The sequence below is a fragment of the Thunnus thynnus genome, chromosome 10 (assembly GCF_963924715.1).
Source record: "Thunnus thynnus chromosome 10, fThuThy2.1, whole genome shotgun sequence".
NCBI lineage: Eukaryota > Metazoa > Chordata > Actinopteri > Scombriformes > Scombridae > Thunnus > Thunnus thynnus.
This window is the reverse complement of record NC_089526.1, coordinates 6,755,724-6,777,015: the sequence shown is the minus strand read 5'-3', so window position 1 is coordinate 6,777,015 and position 21,292 is coordinate 6,755,724. Positions and strand designations below refer to the sequence as shown.

General features: G+C 40.2%; 1 protein-coding gene across 1 annotated transcript; it reads left to right on the top strand.

Moving 5' to 3' along the window:
* Positions 1-2,210: 2,210 nt before the first annotated feature.
* nr1d2a (nuclear receptor subfamily 1, group D, member 2a) lies at positions 2,211-8,887 on the top strand. Its single transcript, XM_067600656.1, has 8 exons — positions 2,211-2,547; positions 4,575-4,811; positions 4,906-4,994; positions 5,119-5,263; positions 5,374-6,092; positions 6,211-6,396; positions 7,163-7,373; positions 7,513-8,887. Exons 1-8 carry the CDS (start codon positions 2,517-2,519, stop codon positions 7,710-7,712), a joined length of 1,818 nt encoding a protein of 605 aa, XP_067456757.1. The 5' UTR covers positions 2,211-2,516; the 3' UTR covers positions 7,713-8,887.
* Positions 8,888-21,292: the final 12,405 nt, after the last annotated feature.

Here is a 21,292-nt window from a genome sequence, read left to right as displayed (position 1 = left end):
AAATATTGTAAATATCAAATATTTTATTTTCATCTTCATTTATTTCACTTTAGACACTGACACATACAACACTAATATAATATAATATAATATAATATAATATAATATAATATAATATAATATAATATAATATAATATAATATAATATAACATAATATAATAATGTCAAGTGTTTGAGACCAATGTTCAGATATACAGTGTGGTTATATGTTAACAGAAAATAATTAGGCTCTAGAGCCACAAGGTAAGAGTCAAAGTTTCCTGTCTGACAAACTCAGTTCACACTTTTCAGCAACGTGTGAACACTTTTCGTTCTAGGGGTTAATATCCTTGAAACAGTTTTACAGACCTTCTTTCTCACGCTAACACTTTGCAGTTGCAGAGTGTGAAGTTTGGCAACGTGGTACTGCCTCAACTTGTGGAAATTGCTGACAACTGATGACGGGATGCAAAAGTGATGACTGTCAATGTCCAACAACATGATCAACAAGACTGATCACATCCTCTGAACCTGTGTTGAACCATGTGGTTGACAATGGAAACGCTACATTGATCAGCAGCTGATGTGAAATGTTTGTGGTTTGTCGAATGCAGCGATTCTGTTTTTTAATTGGTTAATCTATTGATCCGTTCTTTATCTGCTGTTTATCCAGGTCACGATTAATGAGTAATTGGTTATATTATTGGCGAGGGATTGTTAAATACTACCAGGAAGTGTTGACACAAACGTGCAATGACATTTATTTCACATCGCACTTGGTAAATAATTCCAGCCCTTATCGTTGCTAATTGTTTTTCATCGATATTTTTCATACTTTGACAGTGAAACAGGTTTAATACCTGCCTCGTCATTGGGCGAGGACAGCGGCGAACACTGCTGGAGCGCAGAGAGATCAAGTTAGGAGATAAAGTCAACATTGAAGATGTCATCTGAGCTGCCAGGCGGATACTCTCTGCCTCTGGAAAACAAACCAGGCTGTGTATTATTAGAATCTCATATCTGTAAAAATCACGTCCTTGACCGTCAGATCACACCACATATTGCAGATTTGAGAGAAAGTTTACAGACAGGTGACAAATACAGGGAAAAACCAACATAAAATGTCCTAATAAGGTGTTGGGCCACCATGTGGTGCCAGAACAGTTTCAGTTTGACTTGGTGTTGATTCTACAAAGTCTCTGAACTCTAATGCAGGAATGAACACCATCCTTTAAAAATATATTCCCTCATTTGGTGTTTTGATGATGAACACCCACATGTTTGACCGAAACTGGGCCTGTTCAGCATTTCTATACATGCTACAAAGCATGACTGTTACTTACTTTATTGTACCAGGCAGCATCTGCATCTGCGTTATGTTTCTCCACTCATTTATTCAGGTTTTTCCTTCAAATTTGTCACATTCGTCTGTACAAACAATTATATATAAACATTGAAAAATGTTTCAGTTGTAGGGGAAAGAATCTCAAGATACAGATTACATTTTAAAGTCTATACTTTGTGAGAATTTATTTGTAAATGGCATTAGAAATGTCTTAAAAAGCAATACAGTAGCCTAAAATGGGAACACTGACAGTAAGTACCAAAAACCTTTATCAGAATCATCTTTATTGGCCAAGTATGTTTACACATAAAAGGGATTTGACTGCGTGGCTCTCACAGAATAACAACACAACAATCTCCAGAAATGGACACAAGCAATGACTTTATAACAGATGAAAACGTGTCTGTGAACTGTAAACAGGATATAAATAGTGCAAGGAAGTGGGGAGCGCAGAGATAAATATTATAAAAATTACTGTACGCACATGCAAGTACAGTAACTGACACACACAGACTCTTTAATTGTCCTTTAACTGAAGGGGAGGAGAGTTGGGCGTTTGCTGCAGCTTTGTGGGTATAAAAACAAACTATTAAACTGTAAAAAAAAAAAAAAAAAAAAAAAAAAAAACTCTCCTGGCTGGATGGTCCATCAGCTGTACCTGGACAGCAGCTCATGTAGCGTGACTGTACTTTTACTGCTCGGGGTTTCACCCTTCACGTTGTGCGCTGCAACGTGACCGCGATGTTACCATTCCTCTGTTACGTCGATTTGGACGCTAAGCTCCGCCCCCTCCGGTGTCCTAAAAGTGTGTCACTGGGTTAAAGTATGGAGGGGCGGGGCCGACAAATGGGTCACATGGGCGAGCCCACTATTGAGAACATTTAGTTCTCTTGACTCACCCGCAGTCTCACAACAAGGGGGGAGTTCCTCCGATTCAGCAGCACAGACGCTCCCCGACCTGCCTCGCTCATGAGTCACAGACTAGGACCTGCAGATTTATTCCCCGAAAATAGAAGAAGGAGAACAGTCCTGGCAGGAGCTACAGCGTACATATCTGAAAGTCTTTCTGCTTTCGTACACAGTTGCTAAGTTTAGTCTGCATCCTTTTTCCGTGACAGTGACAGACAAGTCCGACTTTTAACAGTTGATCTTTCTGTCGGGAAATTTTTTTCCTTTTCCTCGATCGGAGAGATGCCTGAGGACATAGGGACAGCCAAGCCCGGTAAGAGGACAAATTTTCATTTAAAGAGTTTCTGCAATGTATTAGTAACTGTAAAGGACAAACTGAAATAATAGTTTGTAATGTTTTCATTGCATGCACTGTGCAGGAACTTGTTGCAATAATGGTTTTAAAATTGACTGGAGTGATGTGACCTCTTTAAATGCTGATTTGACACATACATTCAGCTATATTGTGCCTTCTCACGCTATTTGTGGAGATAAAGCCAACTAAAGTAATATGTGGCAGTTATGAAAAAGCTTAAATATGCATATATATGTGGCTTAAAATCATTAGATGCATCATAACAATTATCAAGAAGTCAAAATAGGCGTTAAGAAGGTGTCTATAGGGCAGAACACTAATGAATGGTGACCTGGAAACGTTTTTTTTCTTGCTGTTATGCAGCATCAAAATCGTCAACTAGGGTTCAGAAAGTTAACACATATTTTTAAAAATTATTTTATTTCTTTTCCTTGTGCTTAAGTGTTAATTATATCCCAACTGTAGCCCGGTTACCGTGTGTTAAACCGGGGTTAGGAGTGCCAGTGCGGCATTTACATTTGACACAACAACAGTGTTCTACTTCCTCGCTCCTGCTCACATGGACAGCGTAGCCTAGCCATGTGTCCGTGTGTACACGCTCTCTGGAACACGCTTCTGATTGGTCGAGAGGCGTTCCCCGACAGCACATTCGCTTTAGTGGAACTCTTCTGTGATTGGCCCGTGACGCAGAACGTTGCACAATCCGTTCTGTACACAGCAAGCCAGAGCGCGAGGCAGCACCGCGAGGTACACGTGAGACAGGGGGGAGAGAGGGAGAGCTCGAGCAGGCTGACCTACATTTCTGTCTCTTCCTCCTCCTTCGCTTTCACAGAAATGCATGACAGGTCCACGTGTGGGTGGGCCGTGAAAGAGAGCAGTCATGGCTGAGGTTAGGTAATCATCTGCTGCTTGCGGGCGGCTCTAAATTTAGGGGGGTTTTAAGTGTTTAATGAAGAAAAAACATACCAGTTTTTACACAAATATGCCCCAAAAAAGTCGCTCAGTTTTCTTCCTAACCTTTGTTTTTGCGGGAAATTCAACTGAGGATGTTTGTTTTAATTTTAAAACTGCACCCACCATTCAATTCATGCACTTATAACACACTGGAGCAGCTTGGTGTGAAATGGTTAATACCAGTTAAAACCGAAAGTGTTGTTTAATGAATGAAATTTGAGCAAATGGAACACTTTTATCACCTGGAAAGTTTCCCCCCCCCAAAAAAGAGTCCAGTGTCTGTGCCTGTCCAGCAAAACATTTAATTATGAATTCTTGTTACAAAACTTGTCACCAAGAGTTGTTGTCTGGACAAACATGGTATTACATAACCTCCCACCCTCAATGGTGGATGTTTTTCCCTCCGTTGCCTTTTGTTCCCACAACTGTTATGTTGCTCCAGTGCTTCAGTGACCCTGTCTGGGAGTCAGTCAGCGGAGCACACTCCCATAGCATAAAGACCCAGGCATGTTATGTAACAGTGTTATCCAACCAGCAAGAACTGGAGGTGATAAAGCAGGTCAATCATGGCAGTCTTTAAACACATACACTCTTCTGCTGTTTAGGTGTGTCAGAGGCCCTTGAACGAACTGTACTGCCAAAAGTCAATTTGGCACACAACACTGATTTTTTTTTTTTTTTTTTTTTTTCCCTGCTACTGCGGTTTACACTTTAACTAATGTTATTGTCTCTGGCTTGCTTTAACTTTGACATGCTTGACGCGTAGTGGAGTGAGAGAAAAAAGAAAAAAAAAGTCGGATGCCCTGACACAGTTCGTTGATTTACATGAAAACAAGCTGTTGCGAGTCTAAACAGATAAATTGTGTGTTTAACAGCTGAAATTTCCATATTGTACTCATTCCATGCTATAAATACTGTACAGAGATACTAGATGCAATACATAGAGTCCCCAGAAATAGGGTCATTAATTAAGAGCTAGGAGGAAAAATAATAACCTGCTATAACATGTCACCATCGTTCCTTCTCCACAGGAGGAGTCATCGCCTACATCTCCTCCGGCTCTGCCTCCACCCCTGAGTCCTGTATGAGCACCAGCCCCAGCAGCGGCTACCTGTCCACATCACCGCCTCTTTCCCGCCCCTCGCTGCCCAGCAGGGCCGTGGGCATGGTGGTGGACATCGCCCCGCCTGCCAAGAGCGGGTCTAGAATGGGCCACGGTATGGAGAAGGCCGGGCGCTCTTCCACGTCCGCCAAGAGCAGCATCACCAGTAAGTAGAATATACAACTTTTACAAGTAGAAACACATTATATATATGATCTAGTGCACATGAATGATGATTTATGGTTGTTTTTTTTCTTCAGAAATCAACGGCATGGTGCTGCTGTGCAAGGTGTGCGGAGACGTGGCCTCGGGCTTCCACTACGGCGTCCATGCTTGCGAGGGCTGCAAGGTGAGACAAGTTTCTGGAATGACATGTCTGCTGTGTCTCTTCTAGTTTGATTTATATCCTCACAGTGATGGTGCATGCTTGTTGCGACCGCAACTAACAAACGTTTCATGTTTTCGTTCCTTAGGGCTTCTTCAGGAGAAGCATCCAGCAGAACATCCAGTACAAGAAGTGTCTTAAGATGGAGAACTGCACCATCATGAGGATCAACAGGAACCGCTGCCAGCAGTGCCGGTTCAAGAAGTGTTTGGCCGTCGGCATGTCCAGAGATGGTGAGCTTGGTTTATTAGTATGTAGTTAAATGAAAAGCAGAAAAACCACCTGCGGATTAGAGGATGAAGAAGTTTTATGATGATCTAATTGCGTCATCGTTTGCTCTCAGCTGTCAGATTCGGTCGCATCCCAAAGAGGGAAAAGCAGAGGATGCTGCTGGAGATGCAGAACGCCATGAACAACATGATGAGCAACAACAGCCAGCTGCACAGCATGCTGCACGGCCACCAGAGCCCGACGCTGCCCATGGAGTCCCTTCCCAGCGACGCCAGCCCCTCGCCCTCCTCTTCCTCCTCCTCAGCCTCTGACTCTTCGTCGTGCTCCAACCCCTCCTCCCCGCAATGCCCCCAGGACTCGGAGTCTGTGGTTTCCATGGACACCAACTCCAGCTCTGCCTCGTCTTGCGCGTCAGACAGCGGCGAGGACGAGGCCGTCGTCTCAATGAGCAGGCAGCACCAAGATGCCTTCGCTTACAGCCAGCAGAGGTCCCTGCGACAGGAACAGGTCTCGCCATCGCCGGTCACGGTCGCCCAGGAGACGGCGTGCGACAGTCGTATGGAGGAGCAACAGGAGAGCTGGAACAGCTGGAACAACAATGTCGTCATCAGAGGTTACCAGCACAGTTCATACAGTAACAGCCAACACGTCACCAACACTGCTTACAGGGAGGAGAGAGGAGTTTACCAGCAGCAGCCTCAGCAGCAGCTCAACAGCGCCCCCAGCTGCGAACCATCAGACGACAGCCAAAGACCGCATGAATTTAACACACAAACTGCCTCAAGTGGTTACAGTGGACCAACCAACAGTGTGAACAACAGAGCACACTTGGTGAGTGTTCTTAACACACACAGAAATTCCCAAATGAATCCTGTTATTAGTGAGATAAAAGAGATGGAGAACTTTTTTCATTCTTTTAATCACCCTTTCTCATTGTTCTGCCTTCCAGGTCTGTCCGATGAACACCTCGCCATACGTGGACCCCCGCAAGCCCAGCCAGGAGATCTGGGAGGAGTTCTCCATGAGCTTCACCCCCGCCGTGCGGGAGGTGGTCGAGTTCGCCAAGAGGATCCCGGGCTTCCGTGACCTCCCAGAGCACGACCAAGTCAGCCTGCTGAAAGCTGGAACTTTCGAGGTAAGAAGCAGCACTGAGGTGCCCTTGAGCAAGGCCCTTAACCCTTAACTGCACCAGTGGAGCTGCTCAGTAGCCTGTGGTTGTACTGCACAGCTATGTGAATGTGATCAGGGCGTTCCTGAAAAGAGTGCATTGCTCTTAGTGAAATCCGCCCCTCCCCTGAATAAATAAAGGTCCCAAAAAAAAAGCAAACAAGAAAAACATAAACAGCTCATGTTATTTTGTGCTCACTTTGAAGTCAAACAAGGCGGGCTCTTCAAATACCCAGAATACAAGATCTATTGCGGCTTTCCCAAACAGAGCAAACTGTCAGCTGTGTGTGCTGACTAATATTTGCTCTGATAACAGTTGGAACGGGAGTGAAAGTTACTTCACAAAGTCTGTGTGTGTGTACGTGTGTGTTAGATTCAGACTGTGTAACATTACGTTTGTGTTGGTAAAGCTCAGATACTCACATTGTAGCTATTGTTCCTAATCAGATTATTTGATGTAGAAAGTTTGGGTGTGTTCCTGTTTGCACTCATGTCTTTGTCAATTTTTTTGTTATCAGTGTGGTGCAAAAGTTGCTTACTCACGTCCTGCACCTGAGGCAATGACTGTAGATAGAAGAAAGTTTCTATCAAAGTACGTCATAGAAAGTTTTAATTGGCAACATGCCCTCAGGACATTTAAAACATGAGTGAAAGATTTAAAATTAAAATATAGACTTAAACCTGTGCATATCAAACCATTAACCTAAAAACTCTCCCTCTCTGTCGACTCTCAGGTGCTGATGGTCCGATTCGCCTCTCTCTTCAACATGGTGGAGCGGACAGTTACCTTCCGTAGCGGCAAGCGTTACAGCCTTGACACGCTACGGTCGCTCGGCGCCGGCGAGCTGCTCAACTCCATGTGCGAGTTCAGCGAGAAGCTGATGGCGCTGCGGCTGGACTCAGAGGAAATGAGCCTCTTCACTGCTGTGGTGCTCGTCTCAGCCGGTAAGAACAGTTCAGATGGAATATGTTGATGCATCTGAGCACATTGGAAAGAGTGAAACAGCTCTACTGTCAGCAACTAAGACCTGCATTGATCTCTGCATCGCTAACCTTTTCTCTCTTCTTCTTCGTCTGTGCTCAGATCGCTCAGGAATCCAGGACCTCAACTCAGTGGAGGCCCTGCAGGACAAACTGATCCGGGCCCTGCGAAACCTGGTGATGCAGAACCACAGCGAGGAGTCATCCACCACTTTCACCAAGCTGCTGCTCAAACTTCCCGAGCTGCGCTCACTTAATAACATGCATTCAGAGGAACTGCTCTCCTTCAAAGTGCATCCTTGAAAGCTTCCTAAAACCACATCCACACACCTCCACCAGGACCTGCCTCTTACCCCCCCCTTCCCCCCCTCCCTCCACCCCTCTGTATTTGACCAACCCAGATGTGTGTTTCTTTGTAGAATGTATTGAAAAGTTATTTTTTATTCTATTTTTGTTAAGTAGACCATGTGGGGTCTGAAGAGAGAAGATGAAATGTACTGTATTTATAGAAGACATAGCTTACGCTTGTTGCACACAAACACACGCAAGTGCACGTGTGTCAGAGGTTCCTAGTTTTGCAAAAGTTTGGAGGCACTTTTCTATTTTCAATAGAAAGAAAAATACTTAACTGGCTTTGTGAGATCATAGAGAGCATAAACCAATGTTAATGAATTAATAGATAATATGATTTTTAGCATTTATGTTTCCTCCAAAAGCCATTTAATTCAAAAGTGTATTCTCTAATAAGCGGGCGAATGTGAGAGACAATACATACCTTACATACCGCATGTTCATTTGGTCCAATATTTTGACTGATACATGTCGGCGAGAAAGGCAAGCTATCGGAAAATGTATTGACGAATGTGTGACGATTGCTGCTAATGCATGGCTGTACTTAATGCGAACAACTATACTTGGATCTTCTCCCCTTTTTGCCTCAGAAAGCATCAGTTTGTTGTTTCAACTTTCTGTGTGTATAGTGTACTATTGTTTTTTTTTTTTTTTTTTAATTTAATTCTTTTTTTTACATGTCAACTGCCTGTACACTGCCTGATGATTTCTGGGGGGAGTCGATGACGTTATTTTTCAGCAACACTACATTTGCACAAGTTCTGGAGCAGAAAAAACCCAAGTGACACAAAAAAAAAAAATCCACCAACAGTGTGACACGACTTCATGTAAAAGGCTACATGTAAATGTTATCACACCCAAGTGTTTTTTGCTGTTTTCTCACTTTCCAGTTTTTATGACAAATGTTTTTTTGTTTTTTTTGTTTTTTAAATCAAACTTTGTGTACTTTCAGCATAGCACTGAATTGAAACTTGTCATCCATTTTGTTGAAATATGTTTCTTCTACTGGCACACTGCCACATGTAAATAACTATATAAATAAATATATAAATATATATATATATATAAATATCTCATGAACATAGAAATATGAATGATATAGTATAAATAAATACAAGTGAAGAATATTCTGTGTATTTTGTGTTTTTTTTATTGATATTCAAGTATTAATGGAAGACACTGACAGTGCAGCAGTGAGTGTGTTCGTCCACAAGGTGGCGCTGTTTGACAACAGCAGCTTGAATTAAATTAAGAAAGTGACTGACTGAACAACCTCATGTTACCATTAACAAAATCCCTTTAATTTAACACATACATTTAGTTTAACTATATCGAACAAGTCGCTTTATTCTGACTCTTAACTAGCAGGTTGGAAAGAGCTTTAAAATGTATTAAATTAAGTTTGTGAAAGATGTCTCACAGCTATACGCATCTTTTTCCTCTCTCATGAGTGGATGAGTAGAAGCTGCATGCTCATACAGGAAATAAAGTACAAGAAAATTAATAAACACTGAATCCAACATTTTGTTCCAAATGGAGATTCGGACAGTGTTAAAGTTAGTGAAACATCCATTTAAAATGAAAAACACTTAAACTGTTTTGAGACCTATTTTAAGTGTCATTCATCTTATCAACAGGTTTCTTCTTCATGGTTAACCTTCATTCAGACCTTGCTGGTTAAAACTGGGAATCTGAGTGCAGCTTGAGCCTGATGCATCATCTTTCAGTCCAGTGGAGCAAAAAGTTCATAAACCTTTTTCACAGAAGATATAGAAGGAAAAGCACACATGGAACTCATATAATTGATGACGACTCTACTACAAGACTTTAAAAAAATCCCAGAATTGCTGAACAGCTCACATTTCTACATCTCACCAAATTGCTGTCATGTTGTGCACAAACTGCGCAGCTGATCAAAGAAAAGTTGTCCTGATAAGATTATTTTAGTTGGAAAGATCCACGAATGGTGCAAATGATGGTGATATTCAATCAAATTCAACAAAAGTCAGTCTGTGTGTGTGTTTGCCTCCTTCCTTCCTTCCTCCTCCCCAAGTCTTGTTTTTGGCAATGATAAAATCAAAGCACGAGTGTGAATAACATCAAGAGGTCAACTCAAGAGGTTTTCTTTCAGATCTGAAAAATTCGACTGAGCAATAAGGCAAAGGTCCTGTATTTTGTATAAGGCTTTAAGGTGCCAGAAAGCCAGAATAGCGACACTTAAAGTAGCAGGATCATAATTGTTGATCTCTCACTCTGGGTGGGGGTTGGGGGGATGTGACGTTACCTCATAGTTCAGGGGTGTGATGTCCCAGGGAAAGTCACACATTTTTGAGAGGTCTAGAGGACAAAATTGCTGGATTTTCTCTAGAAAAAGGAAAATAACTTCTGTTGAAATGAACGCCATAGAATATGACTGGGATCAACCAATAATTACACATTATTTACTAGCTTAAAAAAGTATCTAGTCTCAAGTTGCTCTTTAATATTGTTGATACACCTGTGCTTTTCCTGTTATGTCCTGTCAAAATGCAATGAAAAAGGTTTATGGCTGCATCCGAATCGTTTACTGTTCACTATATACAGTATGTAGCGTGTTCACCATGTTGTAGTGTCGTCTGCATGTCGAGTGAGAATTATTATATCCTCTATATCAGACTCAAATGATCCCACGATGCAGCGAGGTACAATTAAAGGTCACTAACTGAGAGCTAATAACAAGAACAAGAACAGAAAGCAGAAAACAGAAAACACTCAAAATGCGACTGCTGCTACAACCAATCTCTAAAAAACAACTAATTAGGGCTTCAACTGACAATTATTATCATTATTTATTAATCTGCAGATTGTTTACTCAATTCATCCATTAATTGTTCATCTATTAAATCTCAAAATTTAGTGGAAAAATGACCATGGAAACTTCCCAAAGACCAAGATGACAAAGCTCTCCATGTATCATTCAAATCCAACTGACCACACAGATGTCACCACCACTCAGATCTGATGATAATGCAAAACACTGGAAAAATACCAGTAAACGTGAATCACCAGCAGGATGTTCTGTATTGTAAATGTGACGAGAATTACAATCAGATTTTCAATGACTGCTTAAAGATGTCTGCTTTGGAAACTTGAGTGTGGAACAAAGAAAAAAAAAAGGCCAAATTTTGCATTTAACTTCTTTCCTTTTGTTTAAATGTCCTGTAAACAGCAGAATAAATCAATCTGTGATCTGTAACAGATGACCTTTGTTTGACCCCTGAAGGATCTGAGGATATGAATGAATGTGTGCGTGATGACATCTTGTGCGTCACTTCAACTTTTCTTTGACAGTCAGATAATGTTGCAAACGTCAGATCATTTACATTCAAAGCTCTCCGGATGTTTCATTCAAATCTCACTGACCACACAATGACAACCTCCACTCATATCAGATCATGATGTAAATGAGTCAATCAGAGGGAAAAAATACTGGAGAAATTCTCCAGTAGGGCTGCAACTAGTGTTTATTGTCATTATTGATTAATTTTCTCAATTAATCGATTACTTGTGGTGGTTTGTAGAACGTCAGTAAATTGTGAAAAGAGTCCATTCTTAAGATCTAAGAATTCTTACTGTAAAAATGTCACAATGCCTGAATTGACAGTCAAAAATGTCCAGTTAGTGGTCTACAAGAGATCCAGCAACCACCAACTGGACATCGTCAACGTCACGTCAGGCAGTTTAGCCAGAAATTTTTAGCGTCACGTCTGGACATTTTTACTGTTTTAACCCAAACCAAGTGGTTTTTGTGCCCAAACCTAACCAACTGTGTTAAACATGCAGCGTTAAATTGGTGTATGCACTGCACGCAGTTTGAAAGTGTAAAGTTGTGTTATTTGTACGCAGATTGTGAGACCGGGTTGGCTGGTCACCAAAGTACCACACAGACTCGTAAAGTGAGTTTCAAGGTCATGAAAATACCAAACAGTCGGAGTGCTGCTTGCACTGGTCGTTGAAAAAATGACCACGAAAATACGGGCCTTAACGTTCACCCCCTATCAGGTTAAGGTAAAATTCAATCTCAACATGTAAACTTTTTGAAGTCAGTTGTGGTGACAAATTCAAATGCCATCACATTCTGACACTGGGTTCATCCCAGTTTAAAACCCTTAAAATTACATCTCCATTTCAATTTCATTTCAATTTTTTAACTGCTGGACACAAGACGTCTCCTCACTGTAAAGTCCATTCTCATGTTTGTGCACCGGAGGCTTCATGTTTCCACATATCACACTTATCGGCAGGCCCGTGTGGTGTGTTTACTGCTACAGAAAAGGAATAAATCTTTATATTTGCATAATCATAGTTCTCTGAGCGGCACGACGTCGCCTTTCTGCAGTTATCAGGCTTATTAACGTCACCAGCAGCTCTGTGTGAGAGGCACTGAGGCTACAGTTATCAGTGTTGTGATATTTATAATTGGCACACAGCTGATGTATGAAATATACCTCAGAGTTTTGCCTATTATGTTATGAATTTTCAAATCAAAGCACGCAACAGGAAAAGAAGTTTTTACACACAATATGAGTATAGTTGTTAACATCATATGCCAACATAGACCTATGTGATTATGTTTACAGTGTAAAAAAAAAAGACTCTTTACTCACTTTAAAGTTAGATGTTTTGTCTATTTTTCTTGTTGTCTGCAGTAAAATCAGAAATGTGATGCTACGTGACTCTGATTCTCCTCTTCTTAAGTAAGGTCAACAGTGTCACTTACATAATTTTATTGGTTTAAATGTGTATTTTGGTTTTCGGTTTTCCTGCATCACTCAACAGTATCGCTTTGCTGAGTCATACGACCTGAAAGAGAAGCCTAAAGGTAAAAAAAAAAAAAAGCACTGAAAAAGGATCAAAAGCAGGATTTATTTTGAGCTTCACTGAGCATTATTATGTGCACAAGGCAAGAATATCATGTGTCCTGAATTTAAAAAAATATCTCGCAGCATTTCTTGAACATCAGCACAACAGCTTTCAGTGAGTCGAGAGAAAAAAAAGGTCTTTGTGAAAAACATTTGTGAATAAAAAAAGGTTTTTGACTCGAGGAAATTTTCGCTCTATCACAACCGAAAATCTTTTTTTTCATCAGTTAATTTGATGAAGATGTTTGTTATTTTTAAAACAAATCTAGAAAAAGAATTTAGAAATAAAAACTCTGTTTCAATGCCTCACAGTTATTATTTATGAGCACTGAACTGGTTTTTGATATGTTCTGCTCACAAACAGACAGACTGAAGACAAAACCTCAATCTGTGTATTAATGACGAGGACTGATTGACTCTTTGCCAGAGGATCTACAATCACAGGAGGAGCATTATGGGTATTAAACATGGAAATGACCTGATAACACTAGAAGGTTTATCACAATAGCCCTCATTCACTGGGAAATATTTGTGACTCTTTTCAAGATGAAGAGTTAAAGTCTGCCCAAAAAGTTGCTAGATTTGTTGCTTGGCACTTTTTTGGGGAAAAAAAAGTTGCTTTAAGGGTCTGAAAAGTCACCAAATCCAGTGAGAAAGTCACCAAGTTGGCAACACTGTAAGGATCTTGCAATTGTCATTATTTCAACAGCATTTAAATGACTATATCGATATGTTGTTTTGATTGTTTTCTGTCTTTGCTGGTTTCATGATCACAAAACAAACAAAACAACAAACATTGTTGATTTTCATTTTAAGAAAATGGAAACCAGTGACTGTTTGGTAGATTGTGATTTAGATATAACAGAATATAAATCACTACAAATATATATTTTTTAAATCAGCAATGTATATGTTATATGTGGTTAGTGGGATAAAACATAAACACTTAATCACCTGATATTAGATCCAAAACTCTTTCTTTGATCTCTTTCTTTGACGCTTTTAAAAATTCCCACATTAGGAATCACTCATAGTGTCCATAGCATATATTACACTACTTTCTCCTAACAATCCCACAATGCAATGCATCCGGTTTTATAGATGAGGACATTACATAGAACAATATAGTTATGAAACCCCAAACCAGTCACTGATGACGCAAAATGACGATGATTTATACGTGTCCAAAATCTCTGCTCACACAGTAAACTCAAGTGTCTCTTACATAGGGGGTAGTGAATAAGTGAGGGATTTCCCTTGTGAATTCCATTATGTCAACTTGAAAATGATCTGGACCGCTCAGCATCACAGCAGAGTGAATCACACTGACTCGGCAACCATTGATAGCATGGAGGACATCAGCAGGTTGAACAAGCCCAGTTGGGAAACCCCAAAGGCATGGATCAGACTGAACGATGACCCAGAATCCTGGATGGGAAATATGGGCGATGATGCAAACTCCTGAAGATGATCAGCGACTGGTGAAACAAGCACAACCAGTTACCAATACTGGAAACTGGGCCAGCCAAATAATATCTGTGGAAATCAGATCTGTGTACAGGGATGGAACCTGGAACGATGAAGCCTTTGCAGATTTACTTTAATACATTGAATTTATTTACTCTGCCTGTCAGACAACAAGCTGAACAAACATTCAAACACTTTGTCTTCACAGTTTCAAAGTAACATCAACTGGTGCCATCTTGAAATGAACAATTAGCTTAATGCAAACAAGGAGCGATTAATGTAAACAAATGTAACACCTAATTACATATAAAATAGTCTGATGTTTTGTTTCTAAATGTATTTTTAGTGTTACAGTAGACTGTTTTGTGTTGAACTGTAACCTGTTTGATCCAAAGTATTAAGACTACTACCCATTAAAAATCACTGGGTTAAAATTTTACCCAGTTTGGGTTAATATAGCACCAACATGAAACTTGAAAATGATCATGTCAACTTGAAAATGATCTGGACCGCTCAGCATCACAGCAGAGTGAATCACACTGACTCGGCAACCATTGAAAGCATGGAGGACATCAGCAGGTTGAACAAGCCCAGTTGGGAAACCCCAAAGGCATGGATCAGACTGAACGATGACCCAGAATCCTGGATGGGAAATATGGGCGATGATGCAAACTCCTGAAGATGATCAGCGACTGGTGAAACAAGCACAACCAGTTACCAATACTGGAAACTGGGCCAGCCAAATAATATCTGTAGAAATCAGATCTGTGTGCTGCGATGGAACCTGGAACGATGAAGCCTTTGCAGATTTACTTTAATGCATTGAATTTATTTACTATGCCTGTCGGACAACAAGCTGAACAAACATTCAAACACTTTGTCTTCACAGTTTCAAAGTAACATCAACTGGTGCCATCTTGAAATGAACAATTAGCTTAATGCAAACAAGGAGCGATTAATGTAAACAAATGTAACACCTAATTACATATAAAATAGTGTACTTATTTTTAGTGTTACTGTTTTGTGTTGAACTGTAACCTGTTTGATCCAAAGTATTAAGACTACTACCCATTAAAAATCACTGGGTTAAAATTTTACCCAGTTTGGGTTAATATAGCACCAACATGATACTGGGTTAATGTTACCCAGAAAGACACTCAAGACAGGCATTGTTTTGACCCAGTTTTAGTGTTTTTTTGTATTTTACTGATTATTATGGGATTATTTACCCAAACTACACTTGTTATAATCTACTCTTTTTAAATTGACATATGACGGTTTTTTAATGATTTATAATAGTGTTTATATCTTTTGAATGTCATATGCACATCATTTTGTATAAGAAACAATACATTTGTGACAGTTTTTAGCTAAAGCTTGTGTGCAACACTGGGTCAAAATAACAGATCGCTACTGTTGTGAACTCAATGATGCTAGATTGACCCAAACTAGGTAAAAATTTAACCCGGTAACTTTTAGTGTGTATAGTTTTAGATTGTGTCAAGATTGTGTCATGCTTAACCATATCTATCTCTAAATATCCATTTAGAAACAGTACAATCTCCTCACAGCCAATACTATGGCACTTTTAACATTGGCTTTACTGTTTTTTATATTATAGCTACAATCCCTCAAGCCAGAAAACATATACGGAAATTGCCAACGCGGTGACATGGAGGAACGCCCAGGCCTACCGCAGAACACACCACACAGACCCGGCTATGATCGAGAACGCTCAGGAAAACACAGAGATGTTGCCCATAAAATCAACATGTGTTGTGTGGATTGGCTTGTACCGGGAACCGTAGAGGTGGTCTGACCAGAGCAGCAGCTCCTTTATAAATTGGCAAAGCGCAGCCAAATAACTGCGGTGGTGACCGGTGGTGTGTGGCTGAGAATTCAGGCAACCAGTGAGATGATGAAATGGGCTGATGAGAGCTGCAACAACAAGCGTTCATTCTTGTGCCAGAAACGTAAAGGAAACCACAATTCACTTACTGTACATACTTTTCTGTGTATTGTTGCAATGTGTACTATGTCTCTCCTTGGTTGTAGTCACATGTTTTTTGGACTGTTCAGCCCTAAAAGTGAAGATGATTGTGTTGAGGATGAAAGCTGTTGTTGACCTTTCAGATCCAGCTACTAACATCCAGATCCTGCAACAGGTAAAACCCCCTCCCATGTTCTCTCACTCTCTCTCTCTCTCTCTCTCATTCTCCGAGCAACAGGCAATGAAACCACAGAGGCACAGCGTACGCTTCAGTTCAACCTCAGACCTCAGCATCAGTTCTCACTGACATCATACAAGGGTTTCATTTCTTAGAGATTTCAGGCCATAAAAAAAAAAAAACACATCCGACCACAAGATCAAACCCCAAGCATCCGACCTCAGACCTCAGGAAGACGCCCTTAGAATCAGATGTTTGGCATCAGATCTCAAGCATGGGCCCTTAAAGTATAGCTTCAAGTCTGTATTAAACAACAGTCAGGTGCCTAAATGAACACAGAAACACAGAAAAAGTGATGGGGGACTAAATCTAAATCTACAGTCCTCCTTCTGTGCAAAAATGTGTTTATTTGAAGCTAATATGAAGCTTCAGCCGTACAAATTAGTCAAATCAAGTAGATATCTTTCAAAGTTTTAATGTCATTTAGTGCCAAAGTCCGTCTTTGGACTTTTCTACTGCAGTTCAACAGGGAAACACTGTCCGAGGAAACACAAAATGGGAAATTTAAACCAGAAAAACTGCAACTTTAGAAGATATCTGCTTGTTTTGAGTCAAGTCAAGAGGTTGTGATATGTAGCACAACATGTCAGAGGGCGATTTCAAACCAGCGGTTTGTTTTCTCTGGTCCGCATCAGTGGATGAGTCGGTAAACCACATGACACATGCACGCTGCTCATTGGTTAACTGTGTCCGGGGCAGGAGTGAGAACATACGGTTTTAAAGAAGCTCCTATCTGCCCAAATAACAAAAAGGAAAGATGTTCTGCGTCTTCTGTGTAGCAAGTAGAGAGCAGCACAGATATTTTCTGCTTCATGTTATTCAAAGTGGATTTAACTTAAAGGTCTAAACAGTACATATATATTAAACTCAATCTAGATGAATGATGACCTCTGTCTGTGAGTTGAAATCTGCAAATTCAGCCTGTTTAATATTATAACAACTAATAAAGAAATCAGCAGTTTGACTAATCATTATGGTACATGAATGTTAGACTCCACTTATCTTGTACAACTCAGGGTTACAGTTTAGTTGCAGGCCAGATGTTCCAATTTAAAAAATCATGGCATCCAGTCATCAAACAGCAAGAATGGGCTTGTTTTTTCCGCTTATACAAGGCCAAATGTGGATGCTTTAGAAACCCAATACAACTTTAAAGAGGAGTTGGACTAACAGGGAGCCCCTTTAAACCTGTCATCCTGTTCCTGCTAGTGTGACAGTACAAATAAGAGATATATTGCACTAATAAATAACCCTTCAATGCTGCCAGGCTCCGAGTGACGGTTTACAACTGGCTGTAAAAAAAAAAAAAAGCAAAAGGAAGGCTGAGGGTTTGTTGCGGTTCTTACTCACCATTTGGTGCCATATTTGAACAAAATGCTGAGGACACTTATATAGATGCACATGAGAGGAAGATTAAAGTGATTTTACAGGTTTAAGAAACATAATATGTGGTTTGTGCAAATAAGTTTCTTCTTAAACTAATTTGTATATTTAGGGGAGACACATACAAGTAATAATAGAGAAGCGCTGAAGGTCAATTGTACTTATCCACATAAGTACAATTTATTTTGCCTGGCACAAAAACTGTAGTTTGAAATTGATTAAAATTTTATTATTTTGAGGGGGGCTTGTTAAAACCAGCCTATCCCTTGGTACCAGACTGCTTTGACACGGAAACTGCAAGGACATGAATCATTCAGTGTTAATCATTTAAGTGCAATACAGGGTTATCTGCACTCATACACTCACTGTTGTATCTGCATACAGGACCGCAGGAGGAAACAATGGCTCCAGTTTCTCACAGTCAGAGATAAAACAAAGACAAGTTAGAGCTGCTGTCAGGAAGTGTCGCCTTGAAATTTGGTACAGACGTTCAAGGTCTCAAGAGGATTCATTCTGACTGTTTCTCTCGTGCCACCAACAGGTCTAAACATCCAACCACATGACTATCGTGACAGGATGCTGACAGAACTCCCATCAGCATTATGAGGTTCATGTTAGCATGCTAAAACAAGAGGTTGTGATATATAACGCAACAAGCTAGCAAAGCACTGCAATGGTGTGAATACAAAGTAGTTTTCAGTCTCTGGTCTCTCATGAATCTGTCGTTCTGTGTGTGTGTTTTGTTGAGTAGAGAATTTACATTCTCTGCTACGACTGAACAGTTGTTTTCTGATGTAGCCGCCGTACTAATGAACCAACAATGTTGGTGATTTGTTTCCACACGTCATTCTTTTAATGGTCTCGGCAGCCCGTTAACAACACATCATAGAGATACCAGAGACAACTGTGGACGTCTGTTTCCACGTGGATCAAAACGAGCGTGATCCACTCTTGCTGGTTACCGCTCGCACTGCGTTAGGATACATTTGTATAAAGTTTTTCTGAATTTCTCTGTCTCAGCAGGGAGGCATTGGGCTGTAAAGTCAGGTCTCATTCACAGTGAATAGTAGCTGTCACTGTAATACACAGAACTACTCTCCGGTGACTGAAAATGTAAGCAAACTACAGTACCCAGACTCCTCAGGGTGAAGGAACATGTCACCCAGTGGAACAGTGTGGCTCACTGACGTGTATTTAATATTTTTAGACAACAACAGAGGTCGACGGCACAGACGTATACCATATATCAGGCTTCAGATACACGCACAATACTTGTAAGTGGATCCATTCATGGTCGGTTTGGCTCTGTGGTGAAATAAGAAAAATATAGAGAACAGCCAACATCCTTAAAACACTTCCCTTGCTGCTTTCTTTTTATCAGAACAGTCAGCGTATCTTTACCCACTGCCACACACAAAAAAAAATCACTAATGGATGGCTGAATAGATGCACTTTCACCACAGACTGAAAACAAACGACTGAGTGAATATGTAGGGAAGAATGATCAAGACGGAGAGATGAACAAAAAATGTGAGTGATGCTAAATAGGACGGAAGAAAGAGGAGTGGAGGAGGATGAGGATGGATGAAGGAGGAGAAAAAAAGGGGGACAAGGGGAGGATTGAGCTGAGGGAGGGAGGGAGGTCCAGCAGCAGCAGCAGCGGCGGCAGCAGCAGCAGCAGCAGCAGCAGGCTGCAGGAATGTTTCACATGCCTGTCCTCTGGATGACCTCGCCTCCCTGGAGTGTGGGAGATACTGGGAGTAATTAGCCTCCTTTAACATTGGAGCTGTGCTGCCCCAACGCCTCAATAGGGTTAGCAGTGGCATTGAAGGAGATCAAGTGTGTTTATATTTTCAAGCAAAATATCTTTAGCATCCATCTTTGTGGAGCTCTGTCTCTTTTCAATGGAAAATTTTTAGCCAATTCATTAAAAAATCTTGTTTTTTTTTTCCTTCTTCTTCTCTTTTTTAAATTAATTTCAGGTTTTTAGGGCAGGGGAGTTGTTTCAGTCATTTCCAGTTGATGAATGTTGTAAATTAGGTCCATTATTTTAAAGTGGAACTGATTTCCTTCCCCCCCACCCACCCATCTTGCAGATGACCTACTTTATCTTCCAGCAGATTTAATTATGGATCCTCCTAACTGCAAATTTTTCTCACTTAAAGTCAAAGATCAAGAAGTGAAGTGGACGTGAATGAAGAGAAACGGAGCCTAAAAAGTATTGATTTTCTAAAAGGCCACATGGTTTCAATCATTAAATGCCAATACTGCAACTTCAGTCTGATCTGCTTTCCTGTGCTGCCCTTTATGTAAAACAGACACTTCAAGCTTCCTTTTCTGGCTAAAAAACCTGAATGTTCACCAGCATATAGACACAAATTTTACAGGATTTATGTGATTTAAGGAAGGCAGGAGGATTATTTTACTGTATGTTTACGACTGAAAGCAACGTATCTCCAAGTTTGAATTATTTAATGTGTTCAAACCTGAAGGTTTACAATATGGTACATTCTCCTATGTGTGTTGAGAAAACTCACATCTCTTATGTTCATGATGCATTAGTTGTTCAGTTGCATTTCCTCTTTAGCATGTTCATAAAAGCTTTTCAAAAGTCGTCATTTTTAAAAAAAAAAATCAAGACAGTTTCCCCTTAAATCCTGAAATGATGTGAGTTTGGAGATGTATGCACCAAGGTTTGAGGGGAAAATGCATAAATAAATAAATGAACATATAATTGAACTGGATTTAAATGTTCTGAACATGAATCACAAGTTTCGGTTTCCCCCCTTTGAGCAAGTTGCGTGCATGATAAATGTATTGTCACTTGCTAATCATACATATGTTGATGATTCATGATGAATAAGTTGTCACTTCCTGCCGTTTATCATCTTTTTTTTAGCTGAGAACAGCCGTCTATGAGCGTTGATGACAGCAGTGAGAGTGAAAGAAGAACTCAAACTCATTACTCGACTAAAACTAGTGAACCAGAACGTACAATTCCTGTAAAAAAGAAAAATGTACTGAAAGTATAAAAAGTATTTATGTGGAATCACTCCAATCAGAGTGTGAAAATGATTATTTTGTGGACACAAGTTGTGCAACAAGATTAAAAAATAATCATTATTCAGGACTTTGAGGGACTCTGTTTTAAATATATTAGTGAATTATTATCTTTGATGCATTAAAATGTAGCTGATTTGAATTATTTTAAAAACTGCTGGGTAGTTTAAAGACCCTGCACAACCATGATTGACCTCCACAGGTGTTTTCACTTATTTTGCCTTTTTACCTTTTTTTTTTAGGACTATGTGGGCGTGCACAGACTGGGCTTGATTGACATCTCTCTCGTTTTTAGCAGCATAAACTGGAAATATTCAAGTAAAGTACCTCAAAATTGAGCTTCAATAATAGTTGAGTAAATGTACTTTGCCCTCCTGGTCTGAACTATACAGTAAATGTGCCGTAAAACCAAAACAATAAGCTAAAAGAGGATAAAAAAGCTCTTTAACTGAAGAAATGGTGATGATGTTGGTTATTTTGGCAATATGAGTGA

Excerpts from the sequence above, each read along its gene's own strand:
- nr1d2a (XM_067600656.1), top strand. The coding sequence starts at position 2,517 with ATGCCTGAGGACATAGGGACAGCCAAGCCCG. Across the intron at positions 5,264-5,373 it reads CGTCGGCATGTCCAGAGATG|CTGTCAGATTCGGTCGCATC; the intron begins GTGAGCTTGGTT and ends GTTTGCTCTCAG. Across the intron at positions 7,374-7,512 it reads TGTGGTGCTCGTCTCAGCCG|ATCGCTCAGGAATCCAGGAC; the intron begins GTAAGAACAGTT and ends GTCTGTGCTCAG.